The sequence below is a fragment of the Abramis brama genome, assembly GCF_963993115.1.
Source record: "Abramis brama genome assembly, chromosome: 15".
In the NCBI taxonomy this organism is placed as follows: domain Eukaryota; kingdom Metazoa; phylum Chordata; class Actinopteri; order Cypriniformes; family Leuciscidae; genus Abramis; species Abramis brama.
The window spans coordinates 30285968-30304651 of record NC_139977.1 but is presented as its reverse complement, the minus strand read 5'-3'; the positions used below and the strand labels follow the sequence as shown (position 1 = coordinate 30304651).

The following is an 18684-nucleotide window of genomic DNA, read 5'->3' as shown; positions in this document are numbered from 1 at the left end:
TGGTGTGTTGTGGATGATTGCTGGAACATTGTGGGAGGTTGCTGGGAAGTTTTGGGTAGGTAGTTGCTGGGGCGTTGTTAGGTATTTTTTTTAGGAGTTCATACACACTTTAGCTGCAGTGTGTATGTGGCCATTTTGATGTATATGCCTAATAAAGGATACAAACAACAACATATGTACAACTCACAGTCTTAGATGTTTCTTTGCCTTTTGTAAAGTGCTACTGTGAATGTTATTAAACTACCATTGAGATGAGAGATGAGATCATTACTCCCGTATCATTAAACGGCTGTTACCAGTGTATGTGCTTCACATATTTATCTGACTTTTTTATTTATTTTTTTATTATAGAATCCATTGCGCAAGAATCAGACTTTCACGGAACATTAGCAACTCTCCATCCAGTTATCTATAAACAATTCCCCAGAGATCCACCCCGGCAGACGTATTTTACGGCACCTGCCAGTCAAAATGACAGGAAAATATGTGAAAACCTGAGAAAGTTAGAACGGACGGAGGGAAAAGGAGGACGGAGAGAAGGATGTGGAACAAATGGAACCTCATAAAAGGTACCAATAAGACGTCAGATGCGAGCCAGGCCCACCAATTATACGACACCACTCGTTGCTCCGCCCACTCAGCATGGGGGTGTCTGTTAGACTCATGACTCCGCCCACCACAGCTGCTGTGAGTTGATAGACAGCCTGTTTCAACACACACACACACATCATTAAAACCCGAATGCAGACCGACCTAGCTCTTTTCTTCTGTCCCTCACTCCTGTGTCCTACTCAATCACACACAGACTTTCTCTATAAAACACACACTCGTAGCCAAAATACACGAAGGACTCAACGATCAGCTCATAAGACTTCTCTCTCACACACACTCCTTCTGTGGGGTGGCAGAAGGTTGTGGTAAAGGATGGCCGGCACAATTCATCTCCTCACGGCTGTTTCTCTGATGTTGACTCTCAGCTCAGCAAGCGCAGAATCAACCGGTGAGTACACATAAAGTTTCCTTAATAGGTTCAAATGTTTCTTTAATTCATCATTAGTTAAGTTGCCTGCATTAAACTAATAATATGACTATTTAAGTTCTTTTAGAATAACTTTTTTCTGTAGTTATTTTCACACTCTTGCTCTTTTTCTTTGACTATTTTGTAAAATTTCATGCTGAGCCTTAAATCTCACTCTAAAAGGGTCCGATTTCTTCCGTAAAGGCTGGTTTCTTCATTTTCCTCACATTTGTAATTTTTTTGTTCTATTTACTTTGATCCTCTTTCAATGTGGATGTGTTTATCACAAAGCATCAGGCTCCAATTTAGTTTTTTGGTCATTGCCTGTGTATGAGAGAGTTTAAGTAAGTGTGTGTGTGTGTGTGTGTGTGTGAGAGAGAGAGAGAGAAAGAGAGAGAGAGAGAGAGAGAGAGAGAGAGAGAGAGAGAGAGAGAGAGAGAGAGAGAGAGAGAGAGAGAGAGAGAAAAGAGAAAAAAGAGAAAGAGAACGGTAGTTCATTCTGGGCTATAGAAGTCATAATGTCTTTTGCAGCAAGGATGAGATTGCATTATTTTATTGAATCTGAAAGGCGGACACATAATACTTAAAGAAAACACACACACACACACACACTGAGTACTTCCACCTAACGAGGATATAAACATTACCCTTTTAAATGTCAATGTAATATTTACATCAAGACATATGACTTGGAGAATGTTTGAACATTAAAATGACAAATAATACATAAAGCCAAATCACACATGTTGACAATCACGGCCAGCATGTAAATATTTCAGCACACCATTTATGAACAGAAATGATGCTTTTGAGCAACAAACAGCTCTTTGAAATTAGGAAAATGTATTCCTCACAAGAAAGTGAAGATAAACAACAGTTGCCTTGGTTTTTGTGGGAATATACTTAGTTGATGACTAGTGATGATTGCTAAGGCATGAAAATGAGAGTCAGACAATCTTTTTCGGTTAAAACATTGGAAAAGACGTCATTCTTGAGTCATTAACATTTTTTCATACAACATTACATTTGCCTGTTTAACCAATGGCACGTATCCATCGCCATAACAACCAACATCTGTATTTGACATCCGGCAGTGACACCACAACGGCTGTTCGTTCACCTGGTTTCCATGAAGTTTTCCACTGAAAATTTTCAATGGATAAGGTCCAATTTGATCCCTGTCAATCTCAATTATACAAACTAAGACCAGTTGCTTCAGTTACAGGACTTTCTGTTTATAAACTCAAGATTTTAATCTGAAATTCAAGCCTTTTCTGCTTATTCTGGAACCCACCCAAACACATTTCTATCAAGTGAAATTATCTTTTTCAAATGGTTCTCACCAAATTGTGTCACTCAGCAAGCATGTTAGATATGGTCTGGGTTTCAGCGTTTACACACACACCATTTTCCCATTCACAATGCCAAAACATTCAACATTTGAATGCATTTAAATGCCATTAGACTTGTTACAGCTGAGTTGTGTTATGTATAAAAAACAACTAATTCTTGCCATTTACAAACTTCAAAGAACTACAAATCCTTAAACATTTATTTAGCAACATGCAACCGACTAACTAAACAGCAACAGTATTTACCGTCTAACAGAAATGACATCAACCTAAAAAGGCCTGGGCATCACTCCCAGCATGCATTAGCCTGAGGAACAATTACATGTTTGTGAGCTTTGTGTTCATTAACACTTATATAACATTTAAATAACATTTTCCCCGCAGTGTATAACCTCTTAACGTCACCGGACTGTCTACCGGATCTCCTGCACGGAGGTTTGGCGGAGCAGGGAGTAACAGAGCTCTTTATTCTCACAACGTTTCGTCTCCAGCCTAGAACCGGAAACACCATATTCAGCCTGTACAATCCACAAGACAACAGCAAGTACTTTGAGTTCTCTGTGCTCGGAAAACTCAACAAAGGTACGTGAACTTTGGCAGTACCATACCTGTTCAAGCTTATGATTTCAGGGGGAAAAAAATCTGTGTGGGCTTCATTTGCATTCACTATGAAAATTTGCAACTGACTTTAAAGGTAGAGTAGGTAATTTTCAGAGAGGCCAGCAATAGCAAGCTAGCTTTGAAAGCATAAGATCCTACCCTCCAGAGCGTCTTTCCAAAGCTACACCTCCTCCAAAAAAACCACAAACACACACAAGAGGGGAGCAAACAAAAGCATCATGAGAGACGGCGTTAAACTACCTCATGTCTCAAAGCTCATAACAATACAATAATGAACAAAAAACAACTTAAAGAGCACTAACTGTGCCACCTGACTGCTGCAGATTCATTTCGGTGTTGATAGTAGGCATGTTTCCATTACAGATTTGCACAAAACTTTTGCAATTTTTTCTAAATGTCGACAAAAAACTATTGTGAAATGACGGCGTTTCCATTAACCGATGTTATGCGACTAAAACTTTATTAATAAAGCTTTATGTACTATATCCCAGCCACTGCAATAGCCATTATTATTAATCGAAGGAGATGTATGTGTGTTTTCCAAGCATTAATGGTAAGGAACGACCCTTATTATACTTGAGAGCGGCACATATGAGCTGTTTCTGGGTGTTTCTCCCTCATTTCTGCTTCGAGGTCTTGATTGTGGCATTTATTTGAGGGTTTAGAATCCATTATTCCTGTAATTCTTCTGTCTTTTATGAATTTAATAAAGAACTCTATCTCGTGTTCTGTCCAAACACACCGCGTCATCTACATCAGCTGACCTGTAAATGCGCAAAAACTGTTTCCATTGCAGTTTTGCGGAATATTTCTTTTTCGAATTGCCTGAAAAACCACCTCATGCGAGCGTAAAAACTTTTTTGCGACAAATGTTTCCATTGGGCGTATTTTCAATTCGCAATTTCAATTTGCGCAATTTGAAGGGTAATGGAAACGCGGCTAGTGTTGCCATTAAAATGCATAAATTCGAGTCATGAATGTCACAGTTTTCCACCTCTTCCAAATTACAGCAGTTATGGTGTGAATGCACTCGTTGTTTTGGTTAATGAGGAACTGTAAAAGGCGTCTGCTGTTTCGGTTGTGCTGCTCGGTGACTGACGTCTGTCTAACTCTGTATAGCATGAAACGCGCTGATGGCGTGTGATGTCTGTGCGAGCAGGGAGCGTAGACAGGTATGTAGGACATCGTATCGAACATTTTATGGTCCTACGCCTCCTACAGACGATATATATACATATAAATACATTTATACCACTTAACTTAGTGATTGCTATCAGGATGTGAAGAGACTTTCAACCAGTATAACAAAAGATGCTTCTGGAACAAATCACCTACCCTGCCTTTAACTTGAAAAAAGTAGTAGTTTTAAGCTCTAAAACAAGCAGAAATTACAGAAATGTGCAAATGGATAAACACTTTCTCTCTCTGCAGCTACTTTACGATACCTGCGTAGAGATGGTAGGATGAGTACTGTCACCTTTAACAACCTGAAACTGGCTGATGGCGAGAAGCATCGGCTGCTCTTCCATCTGAAGGGACTGGAGGTGGGCCACCCAGGGGGCTTCCCGCAAGGCCAGGGGGCGTTACCGGTGCCAGGGGTGGAGCTGCACCTGGACTGCAGGCTGGTGGAGACGCTGAGAGATTTACCAGCTGTGTTTAATGGCCTAAACAATCACCAAGGAGTGGAGTTAAAAACTATGCAGGGGAAAGCACAAGTATGCAACATATTAAACAGTTACACACTCACATGCTGAGATATATTTGAAGAGTTTTGATACATGCACTAACATAAACTCCCCATTGTGCTCCTTCTGATCTGATTGGCAGGAGCAGTTGGAGGAGCTCAAACTGGCATATGGTGATTCAATGGAAAATGTTGCATCGCTGCAGGACTGCCACACTCATCAGAGCGACTCCGTACAGACTTTAGGTAACAACTCGATTTTTACATTTCTGAAGAAAACACGAGTGGTGCAAAAATCTGCCACCACAATTTTAGGGTGTTATTGGTGGTTGCCAGGGTGTTGCTAAACAGTTTCTAGGGGGTTCTGGTTGGTTGCTACGGCTAGAAGTTTGTTACAAATAAAGCATTTTCCAATGGCATTAGCAAACTTTTCCCATCCAAGACACAAAATCAGCATAAATCTAAATGCACCTTTGCGGAATAGATTACAAAAGATAAGATAAATAAATAGAGTGAAATATATGTCTGCTAAAATTTAAAAAGCGTTTTTTTTGTTGTTTATAAAGGGCTTAACACGAAACAGCTTACGAATCAGATGCTGGAGCTCACTAAGGTCATTAATGAGCTGAAAGATGTACTCATTCAGCAGGTAAAACCTTTCTTTTCCTTTTGTACCCCTTTGTTTAATGTTCTTAATTTCCACCATCCCTTACTTATGACCCAGATTTTGCATGTTTACAGGTGAAGGAAACATCTTTCCTCAGAAACACCATCTCTGAGTGCCAGGCCTGTGGTAAGACATTACATTGAGCACGAGCATGATATGCATGAGTTTGTTGGTACAGATATTCAGATAAGAGACCCAAACAATATATATTTCAATCATGGGAGTGTTCTGTTACAGGCATTTGAATGCTTCAAACCACACCATATATGTGACCCTGGACCACAAAACCAACCAGTCATTATGGGTCAATTTCTTTAAATTTAGATTTATACATTATCTGAAAGTTTAATATATAAGCTTCCAATTGATGTATGGTTTGTTAGGATAGGACAATATTTGTCCGAGATACAACTATTTGAAAATCTGGAATCTGAGGGTGCAAAAAAAATCAAAAATTGAGAAAATCGCCTTTAAAGTTCTCCATTTATGTTTGAGATTGTGCTGCATTCACTCACAAAAATAAATGTTTTATATATTTACAGTAGGAAATTTACAAAATATCTTCATGGAACATGATCTTTACTTAATATCCTAATGATTTTTGGCATAAAAGAAAAATCCATAATTTTGACCCATACAATGAATTGTTGGCTATTGCAACAAATATATCCTGTGCGACTTATGACTGGTTTTGTGATCCAGGGTCACATATGCTAAATATTATTGATTAATTTTAGGTCTTGGTGGAACGGAAGTGGTGAAATCAAAATGCACTCCTGGAGTGTGTTTCCGTGATGATATGTGCATAGAAACAGACGAAGGGGTGGAGTGCGGTCCATGCCCTGATGGATACACTGGAGATGGTTACAGCTGTGACGACGTTGACGAGGTATATGCCTATTTATTTAAGGGGTCATCTCATGACAAATTACATTTTTTGTGATCTTCTAAAATAGCCTGAGGAAAGTCGATTGACCAAAATAAATAAAATTTCGTAGCAATGCAAGTAGTGTGGGATTTATATGTTGATCTTCTGAAATAAAAAGTTTTTGATGTATTAAAAAGCATACTGCAACTTTCAGAACTCAAAAGTTTGAAACAGAAATTAATGAATACATGGCCACTCACTTTCAGTTTTAAGTTACACCTTATAGTTGTTTAAGTTGACCTGTCCAGGCACAGTGAGGTAAGAAAAATAATTGATTCAGACTTTCTTTAAAGTCTAAAGAGAGTCTAAGACTTCTTTAAGTGCAGCAAAAATGGTCTATTTAATCTAAGGAAAACATTAATGAAACTTAAATGAAGACTTTTGTTTAAAGTTACATTTATGGACTTTTTCACCTCAGGGGAAAGGACCATGAGCCAGAATTCAAACTCAGGTCACCCTAAGCGCAGCTGCCTCATATGTCGAAGCACTAATCTTGTTTGATTGCATGACATTGCCATGCATTTTTGTGTCTTTTGCAGTGCCAATTCAACCCCTGCTTCCCTGGTGTGAGGTGTGTGAACATGGCTCCAGGGTTCCGCTGTGAGGCATGTCCTCTTGGATTCACTGGCAAACCATTGGAGGGTGTTGGTGTGACCTATGCACAAACGCACAAGCAGGTATGTCACTGATGTATTGGGGCCAATGCAATGTTTCCTAATGCATTAAATGTCTATATAAAATGAAGTGTAAAGATAAAGCAATCCCTCAGCGCCACAGTGTGCACGTCATATGTTGTAACGCATAAGTTCAGACATTTAAAAAAAAAAAAGGACCATTTGCCACTGATATTTTGATGCACAGCCTGAGTGACAAGCAAAAGTGTGTTTAGTGTGTGATTGGGTATGTGTGCATTTCCTAATTCCTACATTTTCTTTAGGTGTGTGATGATATCGATGAGTGTAAAGGACCAGATAATGGAGGATGCACCGCCAACTCCATCTGTGTGAACTCTGTGGTGAGAACCGACATGTTCATAATGCATTTCTATGATGCAAAGTGCCATCATATGTCACAAAGACATGCAAAGCAAAAGAATAGCACCTTAAAATGTGTTGTGTGTAGGGATCATATCATTGTGGCCGATGTAAGACCGGATTTACAGGTGACCAGATCAGAGGTTGCAAGCCAGAGAAAAGCTGTGCAAACCGCCTACAGAACCCGTGCGACCCTAATGCACAGTGCATAGAGGAGAGAGATGGCACCATTACATGCCAGGTACTTTGAAACACACATATGAAAAATGCATTATGCTCAAGGGTAAAAGCTAAGAGTGTGTGTGTTTACTATAGTGTGGCATTGGATGGGCTGGAAATGGTTATCTCTGTGGTAAAGACACTGACATCGACGGGTACCCTGATGAGAAACTGCGCTGCCGCGACCCAACCTGTAGAAAGGTAATTATGGCAACAATGCAATCGATGTTGACTTGCTTAGGGCTCTGGTGATATCACTTGCCTGTCTCTGGGAGAGATGATTCATATTTTGTCCTCAACACCAGGATAACTGTGTTACCGTTCCAAACTCGGGACAAGAGGACGCAGATGGCGATGGGAAAGGCGATGCATGCGACCCAGATGCAGATGGAGATGGAATAGTGAATGAGCAGGTAAACACACAAACATACACACACACACATTCATGCCGTGGTTGTTAATGCATTGCAGAATCTCACACTAATTATTCCTTTAAAATTCTCTTACCTCTAGCGTTTCTATCTCTGGTTATTAAGTATACTTTGTTCCTGTGTATATGTATGGATTTTAGGATAACTGCTGGTTGAAGCCAAATATAAATCAGCTGAACAGTGATAAGGACAGTCATGGTGACGCATGTGACAACTGTATCCGAGTGGATAACCCAGACCAGAGAGACACCGATTCTGATGGCCTCGGAGATGCATGCGATGACGACATGGATGGAGATGGTAAGAGAGACCCATATACATACACACACAGTGAAGTACATCTAAAAGTCTTGATGATTTGGTTCCAACAAAAGACTGGTTTTTGTTTTTTTGGTACTGAGTCATTCCCATTTGTGGTGTCTGATTTTATTGATCATCAGGGATCAAAAACTTCCTGGATAATTGTCAGCGAGTGAAAAATCGTGATCAGCTGGATCGTGACGGGGACGGTGTGGGAGATGCGTGCGATAGCTGTCCTGAAATCCCAAATCCAAATCAGGTACATTATTCGCAGAATATTCCTCATATACTGTTCTGTTCTTTTTTATTTATTTATTAATACTTACATTCAATCCTCTTTTTCCCAGTCTGACGTTGACAATGATCTTGTCGGAGACTCTTGCGACACAAATCAAGATAGGTATGAAAAAGTCCATCATTCATGCAACAGAGACGCAACATGGTTTCCTTTGCATTTCAGTTTCTTCATTGTTACACCAAAATGATGAATTATCATTCTTTGTATCTTCAGTGATGGTGATGGTCACCAAGATAGCAAGGACAACTGCCCGCTGGTAATTAATAGCTCCCAATTAGACACGGATAAAGACGGACTTGGAGATGAATGTGATGATGATGATGATAATGACGGTATTCCCGACTCACTGCCTCCTGGACCAGATAACTGTCGGTTAGTGCCTAACCCTGAACAGATAGATGACAACAGTGAGTACACCACTAATCCTTACATAGACACAGCATGCACTGTACATTATCTGTGATCACCGACTCACCCAGAATGTACATAGAACAAAAATAGAAAATTAACAGTGGCTGTCAAGATTTATAAAAGTAGTTGATGTACGACTTTGCACTATATTCCAAGTCTTCTAAAGCAATACGATACCTTTGGCTAAGCAAAAGACAGAAAATGATCCCATTATTCACAGAAAGTATTGTACTTAATGCAGTGAACATACAGAAATCGTATTACAATCATCCCTCACTCACCTGTTAATTTCTACACAGATGATGGAGTAGGCGACATATGCGAATCAGACTTTGACCAGGACAAGGTAATCGACCGGATCGATAACTGTCCAGAAAATGCAGAGATCACGCTGACAGACTTCAGAGCCTATCAGACAGTTGTACTGGACCCAGAGGGTGATGCTCAGATTGACCCCAACTGGGTGGTTCTTAACCAGGTACAGCAAAAGATACATAACATTTTTTACGTCTCTACAGAAAACTGTGTTTGAGACATACAATTCTGACCAATTCTTTGCCTTGCTGCAAAGGGAATGGAGATTGTCCAGACCATGAACAGTGATCCAGGCCTCGCTGTTGGTGAGTGGATGCATATTTTTCCATCATGATTAATGATATATTTGATTATTTACACGAATGACACCATTCCCCTCTCCGCCGACCAGGTTACACTGCATTCAGTGGCGTTGACTTCGAGGGAACGTTCCACGTGAATACGGTGACTGATGACGACTACGCCGGCTTCATCTTCGGATACCAGGACTCTTCCAGTTTCTATGTGGTGATGTGGAAGCAAACGGAGCAGACATACTGGCAGGCCACGCCGTTCAGAGCCGTAGCTGAACCTGGCATTCAGCTGAAGGTTGATTAGCTCAATTTCAATATATATGATCTCTAAATGTGTGAGAAACTAATCTTTATCTCTCGCTGTCAGGCAGTGAAGTCCCAGTCTGGTCCAGGTGAGCATTTGAGGAACTCTCTCTGGCATACAGGCGACACTAATGATCAGGTGCGTCTCCTGTGGAAGGATCCAAGGAACGTTGGCTGGAAGGATAAGGTGTCATACCGCTGGTACCTGCAACACCGCCCACAAGTCGGATACATCAGGTGAGCTAATCAAAATTCAGGAGACTCAAAATTGAAGCCAAGCTAGCAAATGAGAAAGAAAAGTGTTAAAAAAAACAAGATGATTCAGTACAGACTTGTATGTGTGCTTTTAGGGTTCGTTTCTATGAGGGTTCAGAGCTGGTGGCAGATTCTGGGGTGACAATTGATACCACTATGAGAGGAGGAAGACTGGGAGTGTTCTGCTTCTCTCAGGAGAACATCATCTGGTCAAACTTGAAGTACCGCTGCAATGGTGAGAACACAAACATATGTTATGCACTGAAGGTGCAACAAGCATAAACATATCCATAACTGTTCAAATAAAGTAATTATAACAAAGAAATGAATACTTTAACTCAGCAAGCATGCATTAAACTCATTAAATGTGTTTATATATAATTATAAAATTTCAATTAACGTTACCTAAACTTTTGAATGGTAGTTTACATACAAGCAAATATAAACTCACACCAAAAACTTATTACAGAACCTATGGAATTATCATATAGTATTTTACCATCGTCTCTTTTGCAGACACCATTCCAGAGGACTTCCAGGAGTTCAGTACACAACATGGCATGGACCCCCTGTAAATAATTCCCGTAATGCTATGTTTATACTAACACACCATTACACACAGTCCTATGTGTGTCTCTGAAAGTGTGAAACACATTTGTACACAATGTGTGTGTGTAGAATTGGGATACGTGTATACACAATGTGTATGCCATTTTTTTTTTTTTATCAACTAATTTTTTTACTGTTTATTAGGTCAAAAATCTTTAGCAAATTAGCTAGATCATATGACATTTAGATGAGATGGACATTATTATTTCCTGTTATCAGTCAGTTACAATTTATAAAACTCAGCTACCTGCCTAGAATTCAAGTAGATTTGCATCACATTCATTGAACATTTACAAGAAAGGATGACACATATTACGATAAAAGATAAGTAAACCTAAACTTGGAGTGTCACATTCATGTCTGGTACCAATAAAAGAATCTATTCAAAATATGCGACAACATTTTATGTCAATCTGTCCTATGTATGACTACTGTACTTCCATCTGACTAATATTTGTATGTTTTTGTGACCCAGAGACAACATCTCTGTTGTTAGAGAGCTAGCCAGCTGTATTCAAAGGTAACATCCTAAATGAAACCACCTGATTTGGATTTGGGATACTTGACTGTAGCTAAAAGGTATCTTAATTGTGTTTCCTACCTTTTGGAACATCAGGAACATGCCTATTATGCTTTAAAATGCTGTTTTGGCCGGCAGCTCACTAGGTTTAGGACCAGAGCTTATGTTTAATGAGAATTTAAGTTAGTTCGTTCACATTAGAGGCTGTTTGCTCTGCAGCATTATTGCCAGAGTGAGTTAACTGCGAGAGTAAAGAGTCTCTCCTGCTGTTTTTGCTCTTAGCTCATGCTAACCTCAGCAGTTCTTGCCTCCGTTCACATTCCTCCTTATGTGGAAGCTGTTTTATTAGAGAGTTTGAAGGAGGAAAAAAAGCTTAGACTGTTCAGAACATTTAAACAACATGGTCAGCAGATGGCAGTATGGCCTTTACATTCACTGACAATTGCTATTAGAACAGTCAGTTCTCATTACTGTGTTCTCTCTTCTCCTTGCCTCATGTCTGTTACGCATTCTGAATATGAATATTTTTCAGACAATCACTCTGTCTGTCTCACAGTCTGTCAACCAATCTTGGTTAAATTTATTAACAAAGCAGTTGATTATGAAAATAATTACACAACCAAATGAATCTGACTTGAGAGATGGATCTGAAGTGAGAGGTGCTGTCAAATGCCACTTTACTCATTATGAATCACCTCCGTAACCTTTCCTGAGAGAGAAAAAGTGAGCACAGAAGGAGAAGATGGTGTAGGAAGAACCGAACCTGTGAATATCACTCCCCTGCAACACATAGCTTCTCATACAATATGAAAAAACGAGGAAAAGGTTAGACAGAAAGAGTGTAGGGTGGTAAATACTTTCTAAAATTGTATAGGCCTATGTGGTTCTTTTACTATTCCACTAGTACTGTAGAATTATTATGGTATGGTGATGGTATCATTATATATAGCCTACCATTGTATTTTCCTGTCACTCTAAGGTACTTTGAAGAATAGCATGGCATTTCCAGGGTAATGTCCAAAAAACATGGTACATTGTATTTTATATTTTTAATTAGTATAGTTTTACAAGTGTTCATACTTAGGGTTAGTGTTTTTTTCTAAACATGTAACTCATTAACAAACATGAATAGCCTACCTTAATTTTTGGTATCTTATTGAGGAGAGGTGCTATTACTATTCCAAGTGATCAGATGTATGATTTTCACCTAGTGGACGATAAAATTGGTAATATCCCAGCTAGACAAGACCTTAATGAATAATTTTGGGATAGGTTGTTTTGATTTGTGACGGAAACCACTTAGCAACAGGCTAAAAACAAGCACATTTTCTTCACAAAATGTCAAAATCTAGTACTTGTTAGGTGTTAAGCTAATCTGTTCTTATTATAAGGGTCATCGAAGAACGCTTAATTAACTAACTGTACATCCCTCAATCGCTCGGATCTTATTGGATAGATGGGTTCTAATTTAGCCGGGAAATAATATAGGAGTCATTAAGTCAACGTTAATAACGGCCATTCGTCCATAGCGCGCGAAAAACAGACTTCCCCACTATGAGGGCGCGAAGATTACGCGGCACAGTTGGGCTTCCGCTGGTCACGAGCGAGAGTTATTATTAAAAGCACGAGATCACGACTTCTTATGATCCCCTGCAGAGCTTTAGGCTACATAGCAGAAGCGCAATGTTCCCTGGTTGTCCTCGACACCGCACTAGCACAATGTTCCCAGTTTCCTCAGAAACATTTTCTCACACGCCTGGACTCACATTCATCTTTCGAGAGTCGAGACATAACGGAAATGTCCGGTTGGTCAATAATGACAGATTTCGAGGTGTCATTCACACCACTCAGCTCGGATTTCCTGCGCAACCTCTCTCTATTTTTCCAAAATGGACGAAATCTAGCTTAGAGATTCTCTGACGTTTCTAACAGGGACATCTACACCAAATTTGTCCAATATTCCGGTACCAGCGGGAATCCTGGAGCATCGTTCGTCTGTGATTGGCTGAACGCGTAACGTCTGAGGAAATATGGCCATTTATGTACCGAGGAATGCTAGCCAATTCACCTGCTCATACGTTGCGTAATGCGACATTCCCCAAGGCTCCTCTTTAATACATGAACGCCGAATAGCCTACAGTTTGTGAACGCGCTCTCGATCGTGAATTCGCAGGGACATTTTTATTCCTGCACAGAGATGGGAACATTGAACTGTCCCCGTGACGAGCACAAAGAACTATTGGTACACAAGCCATGCACCAGCCTTGACAATCACAAGTTAATTGCCTGTAATTGCATGTGTGGGTGAAGCGGTTCTGGCTGTATTTTTCCATCCGTTTTAATTGCACTTTGACACAAAGGGACACTGAAGTGTGTGTGTGAGAGAGAGTGTTTATGAAAAATTATAGCTAATGAGACTTTATTGCTTGCTCAAAGCATCAAACATGATTTGACATTTATAATAAAGCTGACATTCAAGCACAGATCTTCAGAGGACAATAGGCTATGCTATAAGATATATAAAACACAGGGCAGTAACCACCATCGACATTTTCTAACTTCATTAGCAATCCATTAAATATCCTATATATAGCCTTATTTTGAAAATGCTAATTTAGCACTATAAACTTAACAACTCTTGTCAGACAGTGACATTTTCTGTTGAACGCTCTCTTCTAACACAATGGCAATTATAAAAACAGGTGACCAAGTGTAAATAAAGGGTTAAGGTAAAAATAAAATACAAAATTTAGTAAAAAGTTGCACGACTCAGGTGGAGGTGCTTATTTATAAACTCGACTTTGCATTTATTTATTTAAAAATATATAATATGCATATTTTTTTCCGAGTTCATTAGCTATCATTCCCACCTTTTATATTAATACTTTGCAAAAAAAAAAAAAAAAAAAAAAATCCATTGTAATCCACTACTTTCAACCCAAAATGCTGCCCGTCAATCCAAAAGAACAGTTTGTAACAGGAGACCAATTTAGGATGGAAGGATGGAGAGACAGAGGGAGGGAGGGATGAGACTCATTGTGAATTCCGGAAACGCGGCTCCACATGGAGAGGTGGGCTGCCACATCCGCGTGATGCTCATCTGATTCCGCAGCAGAGCCGAGCGTGGATTGGTGGGCACGCGGTATTCCCTCTCGTGTACGCGGAGAATGGGCGTGCTCGGGGAAGCTCGGTCACGCAGCGTGGGCGCCGTGAGTAGAGCTCGGGTATAAAAGCTCGAGGAGACCGGCGGGAGATGCAGCAGACACAGCTCAAGCAGTCACACGCTCGGCTCACACTCACCGGCAGCAACAGCATCAGCATCATGGTTCTCATCTGGACTCAGTTCGGCGTCAAACACAAGAATGTCAAGTGCAAAGTGAAAGTGATCCACGGAGAGGAGGGATGGACCCCAGAGGTGAGATCCTGCACATTTATATTTAAATCAAATATGCATGCATCTATATGATCCACTATATAATATACACTCACAGACTTGGGTGTTTATTATATAGTGGGGAATATAGGGGTAATTAATTTACCTATGGATGTCTATACCTCTATATTCTCCACTACATAATATACACCCCAAAATTTGGGGTTATTACATAATGGAGAATACAGAGGCATATTAATGCACATCTATATTCAATATACAATATATTATGAATGTATAGATTTATATATTGGAGAATATAGAGGATGTTTTTTATATATACCTCTGTTTTCTTTTCTATATAATAAACACTCAGTGTTATATAGTGGGGAATATAGACATGTAAAGATTTATAATTTGTTATATATAACTATATAATATACAGCCAAAAACTTTTGAGTGTACATTAAATAATAGAGAATTGAGAGACATTTAAAAAAAAATCTGTGCATTTGTGTCCCACTTTATAGTGGAGAGTATAGATTTTTTTTTCAAAATTGTACTTAGAGTCAAAATACAATGCTTTTGTTGCATAAAATAATGTATGCTTGTACTTTAATATATTCATTAATGTGATAAATTATAATAATTACATTAAATGTAATTTTTTGATAGTTGTTTTAAACCATAAAAAATATTTAAAGTTGAAGTTTATTTTCTGCCTATTTGTGCAATATTCTCAAAAAGAACTGAAGAATTGGTCATTAAAAAAAAAAAAAAAAAATCATCGTCTCTGAATATTAGGGGAACTCCCTTCATTGTCTATGGTGCTTGTATCCCTGCTAAACCACTGAACTTCATCTTTTTATTTGGAATCACCTTGTGTATGTGAACCAAGGAGAACTAGAAATGAGCATACTCTAAACTCCTGCCATCTGTCTGTGTGTGTGTGCCTGTAGGAGCCGCGTGAAGAACCCGAGGTGTCTAGCCCCCCGTCCTCACCACAGTGTGTGGATTACTACTCTGTGCTCGGTGTGTCAAGTGACTCTAATGAGGAGGAGATCAGACGGGCGTACAAGCGTCTGGCGCTGCGTTACCACCCAGACAAGAACCCAGAAGCAGACGCAGAGGACAAATTCAAACAGATCGCACAAGCCCACGATGTTCTGACCGACCCAGAGAAACGCAGCATCTATGATCAACAAGGTGAGAATAAATTGCAATCACAAATGCCTGTCAAACTTTTAGATGAGTTCAGTGGGTTCAAACAACCTCAGCTAAACTGATTCACACACTCATCACACTGACTGATCAATTATTTATCCATACTTTATTAACCGGAGAATGAACCCCTTCCAAAAACAGATAAGATTTGATGACATGCACACTAATAAAAGCTTTTCATCTTCCTCCAGGTTTGACCAAAGGGGGTGTGGCTCCAGCTGGAAACAAAAGCGACTCCTCCCACAGTACCTCAAAAGCCGACGCCCACTCCTGGCACATGTTCTTCAACTTTGAAGTCGACTCGGATGACGACCTGTTCAACCCGTTCATGAGGAACCCCCTTCCCCACCTCAGCCGTAACAAGGGCGGGCTAAAGCCACCGGGCGTGGCCGAGGTTCACGATCTCCCCGTGTCATTGGAGGACATTTTGTTGGGCGTGACGAAACGTGTGAAAGTGACCCGCCTCCGGCAGACGGACAAACACACGTTGAGGCCGGAAGAGCGCGTGTTCGACGTGGAGGTGAAGAAGGGATGGAAGGAGGGCACCAGGATCACCTTCCCCAAGGAGGGCCATCAGATGCTCGGCCACGCCCCTAACGACCTGGCCTTCGTCGTTAAGGAGAAGAAGCACGCCCATTTCAGACGAGACGGCTCACACGTTGTGTACACCACCACCATCACACTGCGAGAGGTGAGATGTGTATGTGTGTGTACGTGTGCGTGGCAGTACGAAATGTTCCCTCGCAGTCGCTGGTACTCAATAAGCCTCTGCAGAGAGCCGAGTCTAAATTTAGCATCACTCCCCCGCAGCCTCAGCGCACACACTCTCACACACTCCCCCTCCCATCTCGCACACCACCTCCTCGCCTCTCAGCATCGTCTCACACACATTCTGTCATTCGCTCCTCTCAGCAGTGGATTGGATTTTGCCTTTACGCCCTCATGCATTTAGAGAGCAGGGTGGCTGATATGATGAGGATATATAAATACGACAGAAAATTTGAATGAAATTTGCACTTATATTACATAATTGCACTTAAACAATAGAAATGATTAATTATCCCTTGGAACTGGAACTGACACTTCTGTTAACTACAAGCGAACATTGATCATTTAATGCCGATAATCTTAAAAGGGCCATTTAATTGACATATTCTGCGGTTATTATCATTGATAACTGTGCCTGATTGGCCGACATAATGGTGATATGTACATAAAAAAAGCAAATCATAGTTTATTATCCCTTGAAAAGACCATTGACACTTTTAGAACAGACACTATAAGCTAACAGCCAAGCGGACATTGATCACTTGATGCCAATAATCTTAAAATGGACGAATATTGGCCAATTAATTGTCAAATTATCAAGAGAAGTGGTCATTAAATCGGCAATCCTGCTCTCTAGATATCAGATTTAGCACCGGATGTTTCATTCTTTCCATTCTTACTTTCCACACCAAACCTCTCGCCCTCGTCCGCTCTCTCTCCCTCTCTCATTTTCCACATCCACTTCATCTTTCTCTTCCCACGCACACCTCTCGTCCCCCGCAGACTGGAGCATCATTGAGAAATGAGAGCGATTAGCGGCTCTTCTCTGCCGTTGCGTAACAGTAATGTTCAATCTGTCTGGCCTATATTCCGCCCGCGTTCATACTCGCATTATATAAAAGCATCATATATAGACAAGTGGATTAGACCTCACAACATATGCCAGAGGGGTGTTACAGCTCTTCTGCAGTGTGTGATATAACAGATCCTACCTCCAGACAAACAGAGTAGGATCGATATAGACCTTTATTTCAAAGAAGGTCCAGTGACACAATTCTTAACGCTTCTCTTTCTTTGTTCTCCTCCAGGCTCTATGTGGGTGCACGGTTAACGTTCCTACGCTTGATGGACAGATGAAGCCCCTCCCATGCAGTGATGTGATCAAGCCCGGCTCATTGAGAAGGCTCATAGGGGAGGGGCTTCCCAGAGCGAAAAACCCCGCCCAGCGCGGCGACCTACTGGTTGAATTCCAAGTGGTTTTCCCAGATCGCATTCCTCCAAGCAGCAAGGAGATCATCAAGCACAGCTTGGGACAGTGTTAACTAACACACTAATTTCAGTGATGGACTTAACGTCAGCTGTTTGTCTCTGTGAGGCACACACACACACACACACTTAAGTGTGAGATGGGATGCTCGCACAAACATATTACACATAGGTATGTCATACCTGCGTAAGTGTGATTGGTACCAAGATGAGGTGTTTGAGGAAAACACACACTGAACACACACCTACACTCCTCTGACTGAAGAGCATAGGTGCTACTCTGAAGTGTTAGCATACTTCTTTAACCATGACGACCTTGTACTCATGTACAGAACTGTCAGTGATTTAGTCTCTATGAGAGATCCCTGTGTCATGTTCCAATGAATTATTTGTAAAAATTATACAGAGAAAATGTGACTTTAAGGTATTGCCTGGCATGTAAGATGAACGCATGTTTTGTAAGCCGAAATAAAGTTTTATTATTGAAATGACTGGCATTTGGTGTTGTGGTCTTTAATGGGTTAAGCACTCAAAATAGAAGATGAAGAATGCATGCATGCAATAAATTACATACAAGAGGGAAAAATATGTTTAAGTGTTTAGGCAAAACCAGTGTTTTTTCATACACGGGTCAATTTTGGGCAAGTGGGAAGAAAACATCAAATTTACACTTTTTAAGTGTTTATTTTATTACACATTATTTATTTGCATCTGTAGATTTTAATTGCAATACATACTCAATATTTTTTTTTCATGCACTGAGCCAGAAATGTACACTTCAGTAGCACTTGCACC

The 18684-nt window shown here is 40.3% G+C and overlaps 2 protein-coding genes and 1 long non-coding RNA gene across 4 annotated transcripts; 2 read left to right on the top strand and 1 right to left on the bottom strand.

The window, feature by feature from the left end:
* The first annotated feature begins 716 nt into the window (after positions 1–716).
* thbs4b (thrombospondin 4b) lies at positions 717–13130 on the top strand. The gene is made up of 22 exons (XM_084136334.1): positions 717–1000; positions 2755–2952; positions 4423–4706; positions 4819–4921; positions 5242–5324; positions 5417–5468; positions 6080–6231; positions 6810–6947; positions 7208–7285; positions 7393–7545; positions 7620–7724; positions 7829–7936; positions 8095–8254; positions 8395–8513; positions 8602–8654; positions 8766–8959; positions 9263–9441; positions 9535–9583; positions 9670–9866; positions 9939–10111; positions 10225–10364; positions 10646–13130. The coding sequence occupies exons 1-22, from the start codon at positions 925–927 to the stop codon at positions 10702–10704; spliced, it is 2853 nt and encodes a 950-aa protein (XP_083992460.1). The 5' UTR covers positions 717–924; the 3' UTR covers positions 10705–13130.
* Positions 6344–7924, bottom strand: LOC311096912. 2 transcript variants are annotated; one of them, XR_014609162.1, is made up of 5 exons: positions 7786–7924; positions 7615–7714; positions 7372–7498; positions 7197–7280; positions 6344–6925 (listed from the first exon to the last, which is right to left on the bottom strand). It is a non-coding gene; the product is annotated as an uncharacterized lncRNA (long non-coding RNA). The 2 variants fall into 2 exon arrangements; XR_014609163.1 differs by lacking the exon at positions 7197–7280.
* A 1312-nt stretch (positions 13131–14442) lies between the features above and the next one.
* Positions 14443–18380, top strand: LOC311097846 (dnaJ homolog subfamily B member 5). Its single transcript, XM_084137793.1, has 4 exons — positions 14443–14673; positions 15591–15837; positions 16047–16546; positions 17712–18380. The coding sequence occupies exons 1-4, from the start codon at positions 14512–14514 to the stop codon at positions 17943–17945; spliced, it is 1143 nt and encodes a 380-aa protein (XP_083993919.1). The 5' UTR covers positions 14443–14511; the 3' UTR covers positions 17946–18380.
* Positions 18381–18684: the final 304 nt, after the last annotated feature.